General features: G+C 36.4%; 1 protein-coding gene across 1 annotated transcript; it reads left to right on the top strand.

Annotated features, from left to right (window-relative positions):
* The first annotated feature begins 798 nt into the window (after window positions 1–798).
* On the top strand, window positions 799–16,924 carry LOC144444468 (WD repeat-containing protein 48-like). The gene is made up of 17 exons (XM_078133891.1): window positions 799–846; window positions 2,045–2,185; window positions 2,940–3,015; window positions 3,937–4,019; window positions 5,180–5,309; window positions 6,439–6,527; window positions 7,026–7,127; window positions 7,903–8,187; window positions 8,992–9,082; window positions 9,950–10,047; window positions 10,745–10,852; window positions 11,313–11,409; window positions 12,099–12,188; window positions 13,088–13,314; window positions 13,547–13,623; window positions 14,923–15,109; window positions 16,047–16,924. The coding sequence occupies exons 1-17, from the start codon at window positions 799–801 to the stop codon at window positions 16,140–16,142; spliced, it is 2,025 nt and encodes a 674-aa protein (XP_077990017.1). The 3' UTR covers window positions 16,143–16,924.
* Window positions 16,925–16,939: the final 15 nt, after the last annotated feature.

Here is a 16,939-nt window from a genome sequence, read left to right as displayed (position 1 = left end):
TATATACCATTATCAGTCGAGGGAGCTCGATGGAGGGAGGGAGGGAGGGAGGGAGGAAGAGAGAGGGGGAGAGAGAGAAATACTAGAAAGAGAGAGAGAGAGAGAGAGAGAGAGAGAGAGAGAGAGAGAGAGAGAGAGAGAGAGAGAGAGAGAGAGAGAGAGAGAGAGAGAGAGAGAGAGAGAGAGAGAGGTTACGTATTTATGTTTCCATTCAGTTTTTCGTCTTGAAAAAGCATGTCCAATTCGATTCGACTCAAGATATTTTGTACTAAGCCTAAGTTTTAGTCAAGTTGGATTCGAAAACATATAATAAATTCGTACTATACTATCACAGACCCTGGATTTATAACTGCTCGCAGAGAAAACTTGGCATTACTATAAAAAAGCCTCTCAATTAAATAAAACAACCCTAAAACGTCATTTTCACCAGATTTACAATTTATCCGTGTTCTTGTGTTCTCTACTTGGATTTATGGGCTTTTTCTAAGGCAGGGTCCGGACGTATAACGTTTTAAAAATTCTTTTCATCCTTTTATTACTGCCTTCAAAACCTACTAATTAATGTCCATTTTTTTCCCTCAATGGAAAACGAAAACAATACTATACTAATGAGCAAGGAAACAAAACCACTGTCGGTACTAAAGCGCAGTAGTACTAGTGCGACTGCCAGACTGTAGTGCAACTAGTGCACTAGTGGCAAGCTGCAGTGTGTATACAAACAAGTGCACATGGTGTATTCATTCGAGGTCAGGAGGAAAGCCCACTTCTCGTGACGTCATCATAATATGTGCTTTCAAGATGGCGGTCCATCACAGGCAGCCAAGCGTCGCCAGGAAAAAGGTCCAGGTAAGTCTCTTTCTGAGCGAAGCTTCTGTATTTTCTTCCAACCTACAGTAGATCAGCAAGATCCCAATAATATATACAACCAAACTATAACAACGTTTAGGGTACGGCGTTTCTTGCGGCGGGATGGAACCCCTCCCCGGCGTTGGCGTAATCAAAACACACCCAACCCAATCAATGTTGTTCTCGACAAGAAAGTCAATTTAGCCGGATAGGCAATGCCATTTGCTGTTAAGTCGACACTAATTATTATGCCATGTATGACGTTTTTCGCTAACTATTTGTCGACAAAGATGATGTGTACGGTCGAATTAAAGACGTTCCAGTTTTTATCGATAGTCAATCTGACGGCGTTCCACTGTCATAGCTAAGATAACAGGTATTCATTGACATGCAATCAGTAAAGTGAACCGTGAAGGTGGAGTCGATACCCGTTGGCATGTACTCTCAGTGTCCAGGGCAACTGAAAATTTAACGTAACCATTACATTTAATTTTTTCACCTCCATATAACCTTACTAATCCTAGTAGTTCCTATTTTCGAAGTACTTGGTTTCAGGGGCCACAAAATTGACAATGTATGTATCATGTATGTCGTATTTGGTGTTTACTTTTAGTTTCATATTGTCATTGTGCCACCCATAATCATAACCCTACATACAATAACATGTACATGTAGGGTCTATGCTGCAATATATATAGTGTAGTATCCATACATTGAATATGATACTAATCAGGTTTGTGCTAGGGAGTCTTACCCTATACATATTCCCAACGTAGCCCTACCCTAACTCCTTAGCTTGAATGTAAATGTGTATAAATTGTACAGTCAGGCCACTGAATTCTTACCTTCACTGTGCTGGCAGTATGCATTGTTAGTTGGTCGTACCTATCTGCCCTTGTATTCTCCCAACTACAAGTGGAGAACATGAGGGCTAAGGGTGTACATGTATCTTGACAGTGCAAGTAAACAGGCTAATGTTTTTCCTAGCCTAGAGGCAAGTCGTGCCAGGATTTTGGCTATTTGTTCTTATCAATGACAAATCATGTATATCAGTAATAACTAAGTTTTAGCTGAGGATTACTAACTTATCATGGTTAGAACATAATAAATTTGTTGTCATGGATATATACTTCTGTTCATTAGTCAATATGTTTCTCCCATGCAAGTCTGATTGGTGGTTACTGTTTTCTTCCACCAGGTGTCATTTGTCATACGAGAAGAAGTAGAGCGATGTCATAGGTCAGGGGTCAATGGCATCCAACTTGACCCACTCACAAATAGATTATTTTCAGCTGGGAGAGATTCAATCATTAGGATATGGAACCTGAACAATGTCAAGGTTTGTACCAATCTGATTAAAATCTGATGTTAGATAGGCTTGTTTTCCTGTATTTACCTTTATTCCATCGTTATTGCATCTATTACGTGAGTTTTTTTTTTCCTGTGCTAGCGCCTTTCTAAGGCTTTCGCACAGGAAAAAAAAAACTCACGTAAAAGACGCAATAACGATGGAATAAAGGTAAATACAGGAAAACAAGCCTTATCTAACATCAGATTTTAATCAGATTGGGTTTGTACACTTTAACATAAATACCCAAAAAAACTGAAGCCACACTTACAGTTTACAGTATGTGTTTACATCATTAAAAAAAAAGTGTACAAAGTAACATTTACAACTTCAGAAATCAGACTGTGGACAAAAGGAACCTGTAACAAACAGGGAAAGTAAACAAATGAATTGGATTAATAACACTTGGCACAGCATATTGGAGCTGCAGAGACTTGTACATGTACTACACATCATGGTTTTGCCTGATTTTCCATCTCTTGTAGTTCATCAGTGGTTCCCAGACTTACATGAAAACACTAATGACAGTTGTAACTATTTGAATTAAACTAACAATATGACTTTTCATCTTTTCAAATGTAATAAAGACAAAACAAGCCAAAAAGAGTGTGTTACAACAAAAGTGATCTCGTCTCACGCATTGCATCTTGAAACCAGAAAATTGACGATAAGGATAGCACGACTCATCATGTCAAACAGTGTGATGGGTGTTGTGATATATTGTGTTGTGTTTATTTCAATACAGGATCCATATGTGCAATCTATGGAGCACCACACAGACTGGGTTAACGATGTTGTACTATGTTGTGGTGGTCGTACATGTAAGTTAATTATTTCTTTACTCCTCATATTCTTTAGTCTAGTTCCTATACGGTATCATCACCATTTATACCTTCACTCTTGGTATAGTCAAAGCTGTTGCTCTAGAACTTAGAAGTCCTGAGATGCAATTTAAAATTCATCCACAGCTACCCACACTGTCATTAACATCGTGTCTTTGCTAATCAATCACAAAATTCTAACCAATAACACAGACAGTCCCTCATAAAGTTAGTGTTTATTGGGGCAGTTACGTAATGTCTCCAAATATGGTATATTTGTCAGCTCAATATGCTACTTATACACTGTTTACAGTCACTATAGCAGCTGGTTAGATGAACAACTTTCTGTGCTGATTGAAGGGACTTTGACCAGACTGTGGTTAGACTACAGTTGTCATCCAGACTATATATTCTTGCTCTTAATATCATTACATACTAATTAATGTTTGCATACCATGAATAAGCCAAGTTATTGTCTTTGAACACAAAATATGGATTATATATACCCTGGTCATTGTACAGTAAGTCACAACAACGTCTCTACATTTGTACATCACTCGTTCTGCAGTGCTCGATATATAAGTCGAAATGTTCCAGATTGCTATTATTTTTGCTGATTTTTCATAAATTTAGATTGAAGAGGTATACTTATATTATTCTCCAATATATTTCTTCATTCAGCTGGAAAATAGTCATGACCTAAGGGGCTTTGTCACTACGAGTGGTAGACGAGTAGTGACAAAGCCCCTTAGGTCACTAATAATTTTCTTGGCTGAACGAAGAACGATATTGGAGAATCGTGATATCTAATTATGCGCATACCTGGTACTAAGTAAATCTATGTGAAGTAATATATCTTAAGTGTCTCTTTATGTAATGTGGGAAGATTTTACTAAAATTTTGCCATTTTTTTGCTTCCAGTAATTTCAGCTTCGTCAGATACAACAGTGAAAGTTTGGAACGCACACAAGGGATTTTGTATGTCGACGTTACGAACACACAAGGTAGGTAGATTTCATTTCATTTTATCATCAACATGGTACATGTAAGTTCCATGCTTGGGTTTCGCAGGGTCAGCTCAGGTCTTGAGTTTTGGAAGACTTAGTATATTAAACAATAGGCATATTAATCCATCTAATCAAGTAAGTATCTATAGTTGCATATCCTTGAGCAGTGAACTCAAAGTGACTCTTTTAAGATAAAATTTGCTATAGTTATAGTTAATGAAAAGATGTGTATGTCTTTTGCCAAAGCACGTCTTGTGAGGAGGAAATGTATGTATATATTTAGGTTTCTCTAGTATGTTTACACATGTACATTAGTAGCCTCACCATGGAAACAACAGTAAATGTCAATGTCATCTTATCACTCCATACTCTTAATAAAATAGTGGCTGGTACTTATTTCATAGATGATAATACTTTTCTTGTTTAAGTAGTTAATTTTTATTAAGGCAAATACATACAATGTAGGTAAATGTACAAGCTCCCCATCAGCTTCTTACTCAGCTCTGAGATGACTATTCATTTAGGAATGAAAAATGTGATAATGTAGCCCTTGAGTTGCCCAATGGCCAAAGTGATGACTCACTGAAGCAGGCTTTTTTTACAATTGGTAACACTGAAATGAAGCACTTTCTCTATGTGCTACACTTGTTTATAGCATTCATATCAAGTGTAAAATTATGCTGTTTCAATTGGTTTATTTACAAGCCTTTAATATGGCCTTTCTAATGTGATCAATTAGCAATGAAACAGTGTACTGTACACTTGTGATATGGATGCTATAAACGATTGTGGTATATACAGAAAACATTTGACTTTACTGTGGTGTTATGGGTTGTACTTGATATGGATGCTATAAACGATTGTGGTATATACAGAAAACACTTGACTTTACTGTGGTGTTATGGGTTGTACTTGATATGGATGCTATAAATGATTGTAGTACATACAGAAAATGCTTTACTTTGATGTTGTGGGTTGTACTTGATATGGATGGTATAAACAATTGTGGTATATACAGAAAACGCTTTATTTTGGTGTTATGGGTTGTACTTGACATGGATGCTATAAACGATTGTTGTACATGCAGAAAATGCTTTACTTTGGTGTTTTAGGATTGTATAACATTTGTGATAAATGTTTGGTGTTTATATTTACAGGATTACGTGAAAGCACTAGCATATGCCAAGGACAGAGAACATGTGGCATCAGCTGGACTTGATAAACAGATTTTTCTTTGGGACGTAAACACATTAACAGCTCTCACAGCATCAAACAATACAGTTACTAGTAAGTCTTTGTTTACATGAGCACATGAACAGTCCCAATCATAGGACACTTGCATGTCAAATTTTCATCGAGGCCATTATTGATAGTATCTCGCACAATCTCATCAAGTTATACTTCAGAAGTAAGTGTTGGATTGAAACACAGTAAAAATTCTCACAGTTGTACAAGTAAGGTTTTGAATTTGGACATACAAACAGCCCATAGCATAGTGTGCACTAGACTCTCTCACAGTCCAAGGAACTTCACATAAATAGCTAAAACTTGGGTTGTTTTGTATGTATCTACTGCATAATTGTACTCCTATACTAAAGTATTCCAGTATCCCTGTACTGTACACCCTCATCGATCACATAGGCTAACCTTTTGTGACGTGTTAGGCGAAGCTCGGTCGTCGCCTAACACATGTACATAAAAGGTTAGCCCTATGTGATCGATGAGGACGTACAGTACAGGGATACTGGGATACTAGTATAGGAGTACAATTATGCAGTAGATACTGGTACATACAAAACAACCCAAGTTTTAGCTATTTATGTGAAGTTCCTTGGACTGTGAGAGAGTCTAAGTGTTCACAAATGACAAATGAATTGTTTCATTCACCAAATGTGACATGCACCTCAACTTTAATGTTTTGCTGTTGTACTGCTCAAGAAAACTCCAATCTATGCTTATTTAAAATCAGGATAAATAATTAGGGGTCACCATACAAATTTTTGAAATAGAGATCAAAATGATATCAAAATTTAGGCATTTTAGAATCCAATATGGTCGCTAAATACTTTGTGAATACTGTGGAAAACTAAAAGATTATCTGTTTCTTTGAAAACAAGATGGTGAATGCCTAATTTCTTTTATTGCTTCAGTTTAGAAGGGAACAAGCTCTCATTTGGCAAAGTTTGGAGAGAATTGTAGCACTTTGATGTTCAGGTATATTTGTCCCTGAGGTAAAACCTGCCTGAAAGTGGAATAGCCATAATGGCAGGTTATGTCAGGATAAGAACAGATTCACACTTATACAGACACAAAACTGTCCTCCTTCTTACCTGGAATAGGGTTTCTACTGTCCTTGCATATATCCAAGCGTCGTGTTGTGTTTTTAACAATCACTTTCTTTGCCTTACCTTTGTAGCATCCTCCTTGAGTGGTCAAAAAGACAGTATATACAGTTTAGCCATGAACCAAGCCGGTACTATCATAGTCTCTGGGTCTACAGAAAAGGTAACATCCACTTTCTACAAATGCTTTTTCTTGTGTCTGTGTTACAATGCTTGGGTTCGTAGTTGTATCAACTGGGGACGAGACTCAAGTTAAACTTGAAAGATGTGAGAGATATGAGAGAGAAGGTAACATCTTCATTAGCAAATCATTTGACCTGATTTAAAGGTACTGCACTAGTCACTTGTTATATACGACATTGGAAACCTAGCTATCAGCTTAAAGATAAACTCAAAGTAAATGTGTTGTCACAGTTGTGACAAGCTGATAATTTAAGCTAGATGGACGTTGGTTTGATTGAACTCACAGTAGGGTGGCATTTCAGATGACTTCCATGATCTAACTAAGTCAATTAATCCTCTTTCTACCAGGGGGGTGGGGATGGGTGTGGGGGTGGGTTGTCTTGGTTGTTATACAGAAAACTGCAATTTGGGAAACACTGGCTTAACATAATATGTGTGTATTTTTTATTTATTTTTTTTTTTATTTTTTTTTTTACAGATTTTAAGGGTATGGGATCCACGTACTTGTGCAAAATTAATGAAACTAAAGGGACATACAGACAATGTGAAAGCTTTGCTGTTAAACAGGGATGGGACACAGGTAAAGTCTACTTTCAGTTATTCATAGAGATATTACTATTTTCACTTCTTTTCTGTCATGTACAACTCAAGAATTTCTTTTCAATTTGTTAAGCATGTGTTAGACAGAGCTAATCTGGTACCAACACTGTCACAATATATGACCCTAACATTCGTTTGCTAACTTATGCTAGCAAAGGGACAATAAAAATTTACTAGCCTGTTGTTAACACCAAGCTGGTGCAGACAGTAACCCTTCCAATTGCTAACACATGCTGATAAGATGAGAGTACCAGCCTGTTGTTAACACCAGGCTGATGCAGGCAGTAACCCTTCCAGTTTCAAACACGTGCTGGTAAAGGTGTGAGTACCAGCCTTACGGCTAACACTGTGGTGGCCAGTTGTTAACACTGAGCTGGTGCAGGTAAAGTGTGAATACTCACCAGGTGTTAGCACCGTACTAGCTCAATCCTAGCCTAGATTTGAAGTAATTTTTGAAAATGATGAAAGAAAATTATCTCCTAAACCCACTTTCAACCCCCCAGATATAATGAGGAAGACATAACCTAACACTAAATTTGATTGAATATATTGTACCATGCTATGTGTACAGCTACATAAAGGCATTTACCCACAGGTGATTCAGTACTGTACAGGGTGTACCATATTGCGAGTATTATATAAGTCATTAAATCTAACAAAACAGTTTCATAAAAATGTTCCAGTTGCAGTTAATACAGTTGGAAGGCATTCAATGTTTATCGACACCCGTTTTTAAACTGTGTTTTATTTTCCAGTGTTTATCAGGGAGTTCGGATGGAACAATACGACTATGGTCTATAGGGCAACAGAGATGTATAGCAACATATCGTATGCATGATGAAGGGGTTTGGTCACTCCAAGCCAACGACTCTTTCACAACATTCTGGTCAGGAGGAAGGGACAGAAGAATATTCCAGACAGACATGAGACTCCCTGAAAGTAGTATACTTGTATGTGAAGAAAGTGCACCAGTATTACGTATGCATTTAGTAGAAGATGCTATGTGGGTTGCTACTACTAAGTCTAATATCAATAAATGGGTAAGAGATAGTGTTTTGTGTTCACGTCCTATGTGTATTCAGCGCTAGGGCACCCATATTTAATTCTGTGTTTCCTGTCATAATATCATAGAAATTATAGGTTGGTTAGTCAGTTAAAAAGAAAAAAGAAAACAGAAAAAAAGTACAGTGTATATGTACATGTATGTTGGACCCCTTGCTTGTGTATGAGCTGAAATTCCGTAAAGTATTCTCATATTAAAAGCAAGCTGTTTTCACTTGCAACTCACTGTTAGTTTATTAATAATGTTCAAAATTGTGCACATTACCTACAATGACAACAGTGTACATTGTACAAATCAGTTTCCTTGGCTTTATTCTCAAGCATTTTATTCATCTTGATAGTTACTATCTGGAATGAAATAAAAGATTCATGTGCATAATATTTGATATTGTTTTGATCATACTATTCGTAAGTGTCCATCTGACAGGTCCATCAGTGTGGGTGCTGTTTGTTACTTCCTTACTTGCTTACATACTGTAAAACCGGGAAATTTTCATTGATGACTTATTTTCGTTTATTTTGCTGGCAACAAAACTGCTAATGAAAATCAGTGACTAAAATGCTTCCTTGTTCATAAATAGTACACCAGACTTAGCAATCTTATAAATATTATCGTCTTTATGAATTAGCTGAAGAATCCAGCTGTAAAATCGCAACATTTTCTAGAGGCGAAATATCTGAATTTACTGTACTTTGTTAGCAGCAAAGGAGTGAGAGACATTGTGCAATGAATCTTTGTGCTTATGTGTAAATAATATTTATCTTTCCTTTTTTTTTTTCAGTCATTGAAAAGTAAGAGTTTACGTGGTGCTGGGGATTATGATAATGACCATCCAAAACCAATGAATACACAGCCAGACTTCACTGTTAAAGGTAAGAATAAGCTTTAAGTCATACACCATATTCCAGTTATCTGAGAGATGAAAGATTTCATGTTTTGACCACTAGGAGTGCTGTTTTGAGGCTTGAAGTGAGGTCCAGAATAGTAGAGTACATGTAGTATACAGATAGAAAGCAGACACAAATTTATGATTCATTTTTTCATTTTTTTTTTCTCTACTGTTTTATTAGCAACTACTAGTAATCAAAACATGCTACTGTAATGATCTTTAAGAACACACAGTTCTTTTACACACAACATGTTAAGGGTGTTTGCATTGCCTTACATTCAGTGGCCATGAATAAATGTTAGCCCCTGCTTTGCCAAATCTGGGTTTCCCTCTTGTGATCCTTACATGCAAAATAATCAAACTTCGGTAATCAAACATGATGTAATGAATGTTTGCATTGTCAAATTAATGTTTAACACACAGTACACCTGCAGAGTTCACTCATAAAGTTGGTAATGAAGTGAGTGCTAATTTGTTTATGATTGTGTGAGGTAATTTCGTAAACAGTATTAACAAACTGAGGAGCCCACTCATCTCTTCTGCTAGCAGGCATTTTCACTGGGGAAGACTCTTGTGAATTTTCTCCACTTGCACTGTTTACGATGTACATGTTAGATGACTTGTTTCCAGTCATGTATATTTCTCAAATTTTTACCTTGAATTTAGAAAGCAACAGTATTATATGCTCCTGATGAAGATATTTCATGTAATCAATTATTTAACTTAGCAATGTACCAATCAGCTGTTACCTTCAGCTGTGGAGACATTCTGTGTGGTTGATGAGATTATGTTTATTTGAAATTAGCATGACTGACTACATATATTATGATATATTGTTTTGTTTTGTCAGGGGGTGCCAGTATTGTACAGTATCATGTATTAAATGACAAGAGACATATTTTAACAAAGGATACAGATGAAAATGTTGCTCTGTGGGACGTCTTAAAGGTATGCGCAAAGATTTTCTTGACACGTTCAAAGTATTGGAAAAATAAAAGATTGTATAGATTTTGCCACTAGGGATGCTATTCCTACATCAGATTTTGACAGAAAGTATACTGTTCAGTACTTTGAAAATAATCCTTTCCCAACATTTTATGGCAAACAATGATTATATTCTTTTTTGATTCATAAAAAGGTCTGTTTCTGTTTTCAATAATGTCTTTACCTTGAGTACTATATACAATAATGCCTGGTTCTTCCTGATCATTGCCAAGAAAAATTCACTTATAAATATAATATTCACTTATTCCTGAGATGACTCCAGAATGGAATCTTTTACCATCATATACCTGTGTGTGTGTGTGTGGGTGGGTGGCTGTGTGTGTGTGTGTGCGTGTATACATATGCTTGGTTCTTCCCTCATCCCAATCATTACTTATTCCTCGGACAATTCCAGAATGGATTTGTTTATTTACCATCATCCATCCATCCAAAAAGCAAAGATACATTGTAATAGACAGTTTTAAATCTGCCCTCACCAACACAGATGTCATTGATCTCATAGATCATACTGACCTGAAAACTGAAGAGATCTTAAGGACACTGCCAGTGGTTCATCTGTGTTATGATAATCCTTTGTTAGATGTTCACACAGTATTATACCGGTAGAAGTACAATTATTTTTTCTCTTGTTTCGTTACAGGCGAGTAGAATCAAAGACTTGGGTAAAATAGATTTAGAAGTTGAAATCAAAAACAGATTCAAGAAAGTGTATGTTCCGAATTGGTTTAGTGTGGATCTCAAGATAGGGGTAAGTATTCATCATTATCTTTCATTTTACAATTAAAATCATGAAACCGGACACAAAAGATCATCTGACTTGACAGAAATTTTACCAACAATGCTACATTTTATCTCACTGTGAATGCAAGTAAAGTTTTGTGTTTGAATCTTCAAATCCTTGTTTTGTCTGACAGTGATGTTGATTAGTGTTCACCATGAGATAAAATGTATCATTTCATAGGGTCACATGCTCTCAGTATCTGCATTTTGTTTTACGTAATTTGTAGCATCAAATATGGGAGATGTTAAAAACATCATATATTGCTTAATTGAAATGCTGTAGTTTGGTAGTACATAAGCATGTGTGTGAAATACTTGTCAAACTAGATACATTTGTAGATATTAGGAGGTACCATCCTAGCCATGTTTTAGGGAACACTTCTGAGTTTTTTTGACTAAAATCATGCATTTTCTGTTTCCATTGTCAGATGTTGTGTATTCATTTGGAAGAAAGTGACTGTTTTGCTGCGTGGGTATCTGCTAAAGATGTTGGACTAGAACCTAATGATGGCACTGATGCTAAAGGTATGTTACTCAGTTGATCATCATTTCTGGCCGTCAACTGAAAAGCTACATGTAAGTCTGGGCACCACTTCTTGTACCAATGATGATGAAGTACTTTTAGTAGGCGGAACCTTGATATAAAGAAATTATTAATAAAAGAATAGTACTTCATGAATTGTTCATATATTGTGATAGGAGTATGAGATCTACAAAATATAGTGTTGTAGTTAGATCCAGATCTTCACTTTGAACGGTTGCCGGGAGAAGCTAAGGATGGCAATAAGCGTAAACACCCTCGATGTGCACCTTTCATACAGTGCTATCTTCGGTTGTATCAAAAGAAAGCCTGGTGGTCTCGCAGCTAGACTATGCAACATCAACAGAAATTTTGATTTTATCTGAAGGGTGCCCAGAAATTAAGTAAATTAGTACGTATGTGCATTCTTGTTATCTTGCTGTGAGAGAGCATGGACCCTGATAAGTGAATGAAGACAAATTTGACACCGAGTGTTTCTTATTTGTGAGAGACCTTTTTCTCCTTAAGTGAAATGACCAGAAATCTCCTAAATAATCTAAAGTTTGTTATGTGAAATACACAGAATTGATAATTAATATTTCCTCTGTATACATGTAGACATACAAGTGAAATATTATATTTACTGACCATCGATGATACAAAGTTTGTTTTTGTCTTCCTTTTTATATTTCAGTCAATTTTGGTGGTCTGTTACTTCAAGCGTTGTTGGAACATTGGCCAAGAACACATACACATATACTCCCAGATGACATGGGTAATCAGAGTAAGTATATTTAGACGTCATTCCCCAATATTTTTCTTCGTTCAGCCAAGGAGAATATGAGTGACCAAAGGGGCCTACTGACTAATAGTGACATCCCTGGGTCACAAGTATTTTCTGGCTGAATGAAGACAAATATTGGAGAATAACATAATTATACCAGCGACAGTAATATCGGGGAAAGTAATTGCAATTTTGAACATTTTGGCTCATATTACGAACACAGCAGAACCAGTGACGTAGATATGTGTTGTCATGATGTACATGTGTGTTGTCCTGATGTAGAACGACCAGAGTCAGTGTGCCCTTTAATGATAGCCAAATTTTGTTGTTGTGAGTCAAAACAAGAAAAATTGGCATTTCTTGTGAGTCACCACATAGTAAGAGGTAGGGAAACACCAAATTTTTGGTATGTCACATAGAAATTGTGTGCACCAGTGGCGTGTCAAATTGGCTTAGAGGGCACACTGACCAAAGTATATATATGATATGAACGATGAAATGAATCCCCAATCATATTCCTTGTTATATCTCTACAGTGAATGGTGGTGAAATGAGCCCCAATCATATTCCTTGTTATATCTCTACAGTGAATGATAATGAAATGAACCCCCAATCATATACCTTGTTATATCTCTACAGTGAATGATAATGAAATGAACCCCCAATCATATACCTTGTTATATCTCTACAGTGAATGATAATAAAATGAACCCCCAATCATATTCCTTGTTATATCTCTACAGTGAATGATAATGAAATGAACCCCCAATCATATACCTTGTTATATCGCTACAGTGAGTGATAATGAAGTGAACTCCCAATCATATACCTTGTTATATCTCTACAGTGAATGATAATGAAATGAACCCCCAATCATATACCTTGTTATATCTTTACAGTGAATGGGGATGAAATGAGTCCGAGTGACATCAGTTTATCATTAGACCCTAGCACATTAAAGACTGGGAATGGATACTTCAGTGTACCAGGACATACACCAGTAATATTCTGTGAAGTAGGTGGCCGTACGTTATTTAGGTTACTCTGTAGAGATGCTGGTGGGGACACAGAGGGTATGCTACTCAATGAAACTGTACCACCATGGGTTGTCGATATCACAGTTGAGGTAAGTGGAAAAGGTAGTTCTCAATTCACCGCAAAATGTTTCAGTTGAAAGGTTCCGACAAATCATTAGCATTTCAACATGTAGAGAACAAATGTCACTTCATATGCAATATCTGCCTTTTTTTTGCGAAAAGCGTCAAGGGCAATTGCTGTGTCATATTCCTAGTAATTTTAAATGTCCCAGTTGCAGCAAGTACAGGTTTAATAGATTGTATACAATCTTGTTGTTTCAGAGGAATACACCGAAGTTTAATAAGATACCATTCTTCTTGCAACCACACTCATCATCAGGGATCAAATCATTAAAGAAGTAAGTACATGCCTTGTAATGCTATATTTGGGGGGAAAAACAAAAGAATTTCCTAGTTCAGCCACTTGGAGTGCTGTACGAAAACACCTGTGTATAACCAGAATTGAAGTGAGGGCAATGCTTGTTGAGTTCTGTAGTTCCCTATATAATGGGGAAGTCATCACATCTCATTGTTTCACAGCAATGTCTGATGGCATTGTTAGTGTTGGGTGAAAAGTATTAAAAGAAGGAAGTGCAGTTAGTCCAGACACATGGGTTATATATCAACGTAAAGTAGATATTACAACATCAGTGAGTTGGATTAATTCTCGCTATCTGCAATACAATTCTATGCATCGCTAAGGAGTCAAATGGAACGCAGTCTCGTGACTGCGCTTGCATTTGTCGACACCTACACTTCCGGTCGCTTATGTCAATACACGTGAATGTTTCTTCCCAACAGTTTAATTTGTAACAAATAAGATAAACGCAAGTTTTAAGCTCATATAATTATGGAGGTGGGAAATTTAAATATGTACAGTATCTTTCCAGAGCAAAATTACAAGAGATGTCTAGAAGTGTAGTTGTCGACTTTAGAACGCATTATCGCGCGACTTCGTTCCATTTGACCCCACAGTGATGTATAGCATTGTATTGCAGGTAGCGAGAATTGTAATACAGCATTTGCCATTCTGATTTCTGCTCTATTTATACGATGACAATTTCATATAAAATGCTAAAACTCAATAATGTTATTTTCATTTTAAAGCATTTTCATATGTTTATGCACGATAGACCATCAAGACTATTTACATGAAAACATCAAAGATAAAACAATTCAAAACACATGAGCAAAGATAACAATATGGTTTAAGCTTATGGAAAAGTACATCATTGATGGAGTCACTCGTGAGGTCAAATATGCATTTTCAATGGTTGTATTTTCATGTGTGTTTTCGTTGTCTGGATGTACACAGTAGGGGCAAACGCAACTAAATACTCACCTTATTCATTTGAAAAAGGCATCATGTAAATGGGGCCGTAGTTTTGCCCTTACGAAATTTATACATTGTCAATCATTTTTGTGGGAGCTCAATAATCAAAATATATCAATTACATAAATTTGCATAATTGGGTTTGATTGAAGAAAGAACAAGTCGTTTTGTATATGTGAAACTTTATTTCTGATGTTTTCGATGTTGCATATCATGAAACGTATTTCACAAAATTGTTTACCAACAACAAATGATTACCAATGATAGGTTATACAATTGTCCACAAACCCACTGAGTGTAATAACAATCTTTCGTCTATTTGTAGGGATAGACTTTCTGCAAGTGATATGCTTCAAGTCCGTAAAGTACTGGAACATGTGTACGACAAAGTGATGGGAGCTGATAACGTCTCCCAGACAACCGCATCGTCAACTGATAAAGGTGAACCAGAGAAAGATGAAGACACTGCATCAGTAGCGGAAGACAAAGTAGAACTCCTATGCCAAGACCAGGTAAAGATGATAATAATATACACTTATTGCCTGGCTATGAGGGCATTAGCAGACGTGTATTACCCCAAGGGCTGTTATGTAGCAACAATTCCCCAATACTGAAAGCTGAGGGACATTGTTGCTACATAACAACACAAGGCATAATATGATGTCTACTAGTGCCCGAATAAGGCCAGGCAATAAGTGTTTTATAACACATTCTCAGGCACGTATTATTTCCAAAGTCAAAGCAAATCACCTGTAGGACTCAGATGCTATATGATTAGTGCCCTAGGGTAAGCAGAATATGAAAAATGCTTGTTCTATGCAAATTTATTATAACAGTGAATAGTAATTACCAGACTTGGAGCAGCCGATTTGTGTGTTTGGATTTTTCAACCCAGTCATTTCGATCTTTAGCTTCGACTGACACTTGTTAATGTATGGTTACAGTCATGTGACAACTTGTGTTTCAGAGTTACAGTGTATTGCAGGTTAGCGTTCACTCTCTCTTTTCGATACATCATACAGAAACCAATCAGAAACTGCACATTATAAGATACCAAAATTGCAATTTCTTACTACATTTAGTCTGAATGAAATAACCCATTTAAAAATATACTGCATCTAGGATCAGACATGTCGGCACCAGTTTTGCAATTTCTACATGGTGGCATGTTCATTTCATTTAGACAAAATGTAGCAAGAAACTGTTTTCTATCAATCTTGCTATCTTGAAATGTAGCATGTACTGTTTCTTACTGGTCTCTGTGTGGTTGTATCAAACAGAGTGAACGAACAGTAATCTGCAACACGCTGTACTATCATGTGACCTGCAATCTTGATGGAATCAAGCAGATATTGTTTTTAGTAGAAATGTATCATACATCTGAGAGACATTTAGATTGATCGAACATTTAGAGAGAAACTCTTTTCATTATCTTCTTTTTTCTTGCAGGTTCTTGACCCAAATATGGACCTGCGAACAGTGAAACATTTTATATGGAAAAGTGGAGGGGACCTAACTTTACACTACAGGCCCAAACCTTCGTAGGCATATATATATACAGACTCTGTTTTAAAGCAACGAATAATTATTTTTATTCAACGACGTGTAAACTCAGAAAATATATATACAGTATATCACCAGGTTTGGTGACTTGATATGTACAAAGGACTGTATAATCTTATGTTGTCATGGTAATTTATGACCCGGTAAGTGAGTATGTGAGTTGCACAAGCCGATTGGTGAAATTGAAAGCTGTGTTTTTTTATTGTCACAGTCTTGTTTAATAGCCAATCGAAATGACTGTTTTATTTAACAGGGGAATAACCCAATAATCATGTCCGTTATATAAAGATATTACTACTCGCTAGGAGTAAATGAGAAGCCATTGCATTTTGAGTCTTTTATCACAACAGAACAGTAAAATGTATGGAAGTTATGAATATCAACAAGAAACTGTAACTTTCAGAAAACAGATATGAGTAAACATGTGCAGGACAGTGTCATCCCTATTGTACATATAACTGTACGCTTCATTTTGAAATGTTCCACATTCCAGTGACATTCATTGCAGTAAGTTTTGAAAAAAATATGTCTTTGTAAGATGCTAATATACCAACAATTGAGGGTTTAGCATTGTTGTCATGGCAACCAATAATATGGCAGTGCAAAAGGTAGACGGCAAACTTGAAATCAATGGGTAACTATGAATTTTAAATAAATATTCAGACACTAGATAAAACAAGTACAAAATGTCACTGTATTAAGCAGTAGACCTATTGCTGGTTCCAAGAAGCATTGTGCATCCTCCTATACAAAGCCCTTTATTCTGTACATGGGGGTGG

The sequence above is a fragment of the Glandiceps talaboti genome, chromosome 13 (assembly GCF_964340395.1).
Source record: "Glandiceps talaboti chromosome 13, keGlaTala1.1, whole genome shotgun sequence".
Classification (NCBI taxonomy): domain Eukaryota; kingdom Metazoa; phylum Hemichordata; class Enteropneusta; family Spengelidae; genus Glandiceps; species Glandiceps talaboti.
Note: the sequence above shows the minus strand (reverse complement) of the source record. Positions and strands in the feature narration are given on the sequence as shown.